Here is a 5,274-nt window from a genome sequence, read left to right on the forward strand (position 1 = left end):
AACCTAAGTCACGTGACGCGGTCTTCTTTGTGGTGTGAAGACCTCAACCACTTATGTCCTTAACAGGTCCTCTAAAACCACCAAATGAAGTAGCCACCCTAGCTCGAATCACGCCGAAACAAGGTATATTTAATATCAATGATGGTGACAGAGAGGGAATGTACAAGAAGCAATGCTATAATCAACAATAAAACCCACTACCGAATATGCGCCTATGAAGTAACGAATGAGGTGGAATCTTAATTATCCCACTTAAGGGCTCAGTCATTCCACGGGAGACCAACAGCAGATAGAGGCAGACAAGAGAGAAATACCCTGGCACTCAGGAACCGATGCAAATAGTCACAGTTGTGTCCTTGCTGCAGGTCAGCGGGCTCCATGTGCAGCTCACTTTGATTGAGTTCCGATGAGTAGAGGCATGGTATAGGTGTGGATGTGGCAAAGCGCCGCACCACAGCCTGAGCAGACTCCGAGCAGCTTTCCCAGAGATTGGTTTTGGGCATTTCCTTGTCACCACCAGCTGCACACGCCTTTATCACCTCTGGCCCTCACCTCACTCCGTGACATCCAGCACCCCTCCCTACTCACTCACTATTGGGTGCCGATCATCCTGGTGGGCATAACGACCCCACTGTGACCTTTCCCCCCACAGTCGTAGTGAACGTGATGCTTGTTGAGCTTTCGCTGCCTGGATTTGTGCCTAATGGCTTAGTGAACATGAAAAGACATAATAAACCGATTCCAAAGGGAAAAACAGTAAAAATTGGGTCAAAATGGTTGATAATTTTAGACAGAGACATAGGGGTGGGGAGATCTTGTCCAACTATTACATAAGTGACACATATCTCAAATCATAATTAATTACTTTATTTACACTTATGTTAGACATTCACTTTAAGGAAATATCTACGCTGCATTAAGCATTTTTAACCCACTCAGTCATTTCCACAACAATATATACAGTGCATTCAGAAATTGCGAATTGCATGATGTTGCATGATGCATGATATATTGCATGATGAATTGCGAAAGATGATGGGAATATTGCCTGTGATTGATGCTGTGAAGAGGAACAGGTTGAGATGGTTTGGTCATGTATTGAGGAAGGATGAAAGTGACTGGTTGAGAAGAGTGATGGAAGTTAATGTAGAAGGAAGTAGAGGACGGGGAAGACCAAGAAAGACTTGGCTAAAGATGGTGGAAGAAGAAATGCGGGCAAGGGGGTTAACAAGGAGAGATGCAGAAAATAGGGCAAAATGGAGAAGATTGTCATGGGGACCGCAAGGCTAACCCCCGCTCTAGCAGGGAACATGGCCTTAAAATTCATGTTGTTGTTGTATTCAGAAAGTATTCAGACCCCTTCACTTTTTTCACATTTTGTTATGTTGCAGCCTTATGCTGAAATCGTTTAAATTCATTTTTTACCTTATCAATCTACATTCAATACCCCATAATGACAAAGAGAAAACAGGATTTCAGAAAGTTTTGCAAATTTTTTTTTTTTTAAACAACTGAAATATCACATTTACATAAGTATTCAGACCCTTGGCTATGACACTTGAAATTTAGCTCAGGTGCCTCCCATTTCTCTTGATCATCTTTGAGATGTTTATACACCTTGATTGGAGTCCACCTGTGGTAAATTCAATTGATTGGACATGATTTGGAAAGGCACACACCTGTCTATATAAGGTCTCACAGCTGACAATGCATATCAGAGCAAAAACCAAGCCATGAGGTCGAAGGAACTGCCTGCAGAGCTCAGGGACAGGATTGTGTCGAGGCACCGATCTGGGGAAGCCTACAAAAAAATCTCTGCTGCATTGAAGGTTCCCAAGAGCACAGTGGCCTCCATAATTCTTAAATGGAAGAAGTTTAGAACAACCAGGACTCTTCCTAAAGCTGGCCGCCCGGCCAAACTGAGCAATCGGGGGAGAAGGGCCTTGGTAAGAGAGGTGACCAATAACCCGATGGTCACTCTGGATGAGCTCCAGAGATCCTGTGTGGAGATGGGAGAAACTTCCAGAAGGCCAACCATCACTGCAACACTCCACCGATCTGGGCTTCATGGCAGAGTGGCCACACGGAAGCCTCTCCTCAGTGAAAGACACATGAAAGCCCACAGAATCTTGTTTCTCACAGTCAGAGTCCTTTAGGTGCTTTTTTTGCAAACTCCAAGCGGCTTTCATGTGTCTTTCACTGAGGAGAGGCTTCCGTGTGGCCACTCTGCCATGAAGCCCAGATCGGTGGAGTGTTGCAGTGATGGTTGGCCTTCTGGAAATTTCTCCCATGTTCACACAGGATCTCTGGAGCTCAGCCAGAGTGACCATCGGGTTCTTGGTCACCTCTATTACCAAGGCCCTTCTCCCCCGATTGTTCAGTTTGGCCGGGCGGCCAGCTCTAGGAAGAGTACTGGTTGTTCCAAACTTCTTCCATTTAAGAATTATGGAGGCCACTGTGCTCTTGGGAACCTTCAATGCAGCAGATTTTTTTTTGTAGGCTTCCCCAGATCTGGGCCGCGACACAATCCTGTCTTTGAGCTCTGCAGGCAGTTCCTTCGACCTCTTGGCTTGGTTTTTGCTCTGATATGCATTGTCAGCTGAGAGACCTTATATAGACAGGTGTGTGCCTTTCCAAATCATGTCCAATCAATTGAATTTACCACAGGTGGACTCCAATCAAGGTGTAGAAACATCTCAAAGATGATCAAGAGAAATGGGAGGCACCTGAGCTAAATTTCATGTGTCATAGCAAAGGGTATGAATACTTATGTAAATGTGATATTTCAGTTTTTTCTTTTTAATATATTTGCAAAACTTTCTAAAATCCTGTTTTCTCTTTGTCATTATGGGGTATTGAGTGTGGATTGATGAGGTAAAAAATGAATTTAAACGATTTCAGCATAAGGCTGCAACATAACAAAATGTGAAAAAGTGAAGGGGTCTGAATACTTTCTGAATGCACTGTACACACACACACACACACACACACACACACACACACACACACACACACACACACACACACACACACACACACACACACACACACACATCACAGTTGTAAAAGTGACATTTTCACCCTCCTTCATGGTATTCAGAAAGGTAAGTGTTATACTTACTTCAGCTAATTACCATTATTACCTCCGCCACCGCAGGTGGATGGAGGTTATGTTTTCACCCCTGTCTATTTCTTTGTTTGTCTGTTTGTGAACAAGATATCTCAAAACGTTGTGGACAGATTCGGACGAAATTTGTCAGAGAGGTAGTGCATGTGACACGGACGAAATGATTAGCTTTTGGTGAAGATGCGGATTCGGATCCGGCTACTAGAATTTTTAAAGTGATTGTAATCTATACATTGCGGGATATCTGAAAAAGTTATGGATGGATTTGGACGAAACGTGTTGGACAGGTTGTGTGTGTGACGAGGAAGAATCGTTTCTATGTTGGTGAAGATCTGAATATGGATTCGGATATGACAATTATTTAATTTTTTAAGTGATTCTTCACCATTGAGAGATATGGCCAACCAGGCGGAGGATTGCTCTCTACTGAGTGCCATTGTAATTCTTATCCATGTATTAAAAAAAGCTGCTATGTATATCTGCTAGTATCAGTTGAAGTATTTGCATGATAATGCTTAACAATGCATGATTTAAATATTACATACTTACAGTTTTTGCATTCCCACTTCAGAGAAGTCATTTCAATATCCAGATAGTCATCGATTACCACCAATACCTCAACGGAAAGACTGTCCAGCATTACTCAAGCACGACACCAAGAACTTTATCAAACAAAATGTCATGAGAGCTATAAGTGCCAAGACCACACAACTCCCTCCGATTGCGGCGGACACAGTCCATGGTAACCTCCAGCTGCTTGAACATTCTGGGCTTCTTCCAAAATTTCTGAAAAAGAAGGTGAGTGTTCATTCATCACAAGGTAAATGCACAACATCATTCGTGGAAATAAACGGTGATTATCTTGTGATTATGTGAATATCGATGATTATCTGAATCAATTAACAATGAGAGAATGAAAGTGAATAATGAGAACATGGATGAAATGCCTGCAGGAATATGGAAAAGTTCCCTCGTACATCGTGCAGAAGAAGGCACAGATCTCAAGAGAAAAAGAGGCCCACCTCCTGATGGCCAAGGATCGGTCTCAGAAACACCCTGAACAACTCTCAAGTGAGGATCGAGATCATATGCTGAAGGTGAGTCAGATGAATGTAGCTCATTTTCAAGCATTCATTTTAATTAAATAATGTATGTGCCCACTCACTTGTCCTATTAATATTTTACAAATATCACTCACTCGTCATATTCATTCTGTTTCTTTTGGACAGGGTCTGAAGCAGAACCGAGACAAGCTTTACCAGCAGTTCATACTCCTGCCATTGGTTATTGATACCGTTTCCCAGAGGAACCACAAGACTACACTAGAGCAGGAACTTAGTCGCCTCGAGAGGGACATCATGTTAATTGAAAGAAATCCAGTCATATACATCAAGAGAGACTGAATTGATCCGACCTCCAGGACCAGTGTGGACATTTTATTTATCCGACGGTCCAAAATGTTCTTCCAAATCTTACTCTTTTTAATCACAAATTCAACTTGTAATTATTTTGTTATTAAAATGGACTTTGCTCTGCTCTTCCTTGTCAAGCCATTTCAAAACCTTATTTAGTGAGAATAATTTATCAGCCGAACCAAATTGCATAACAAGACCATTCTTGCTGATTATATAATATGCAAGTTTTGTTGCCGAATTTTTTTTGTTTTTTTTTAGCGAACATTAATCACACAGAAAGACAAACCGACACATAAAACATATAACATCGGGAGCGGTAGACAAGATGGGGAGAGAGGGGGAAGGACACGAACACAACATTTGAGAGCAGGGACCGAGACACATGGAGACATCGAGAGATCTGTGGGAGGGAGAGGGCTTTGGGGAGGGGCATGGGAAGGCGGCGGTGGGAGAGGTATAAAACATATGGACACTGCCAGGACTTCCAGGAAAGAAGTTGGAATTTCAAACAAGGTGGATCTGGGGTGAATTAGCGGGGGTAGAAAAGATCAAGGTTTTGGATGGGGGAAGATAAGAGATGGTGGTGAACAGCTGTTTTAATGACCTGGAGGGAGGAGTGGGATTGAAGGGAGTGAGGGAGTTTGTTCCAGAGGCGGGAGAAAAGAGGAATGAAGGAGTGAAGGTGAGCGGAGAGCCGAGATTTCGGCAGTTTAACCATAAGAGCGTTGCTGG

At 42.9% G+C, this 5,274-nt stretch overlaps 1 protein-coding gene across 1 annotated transcript in view; it reads left to right on the top strand.

Moving 5' to 3' along the window:
• The window catches only part of ENKUR (enkurin, TRPC channel interacting protein), a 48,748-nt gene extending 44,084 nt beyond the window's left edge, over nucleotides 1–4,664 (top strand). Inside the window, exons 4-6 of the mRNA XM_068124368.2 lie at nucleotides 3,699–3,925; nucleotides 4,081–4,224; nucleotides 4,357–4,664. Of these exons, the coding sequence (XP_067980469.2) occupies nucleotides 3,699–3,925; nucleotides 4,081–4,224; nucleotides 4,357–4,530 (545 nt within the window). The 3' untranslated portion in view covers nucleotides 4,531–4,664. The remainder of the gene's footprint in view (nucleotides 1–3,698; nucleotides 3,926–4,080; nucleotides 4,225–4,356) is intronic.
• Nucleotides 4,665–5,274: the final 610 nt, after the last annotated feature.

This window comes from Myxine glutinosa, chromosome 1 (assembly GCF_964187855.1).
Source record: "Myxine glutinosa chromosome 1, kmMyxGlut1.1, whole genome shotgun sequence".
Taxonomy (NCBI): domain Eukaryota; kingdom Metazoa; phylum Chordata; class Myxini; order Myxiniformes; family Myxinidae; genus Myxine; species Myxine glutinosa.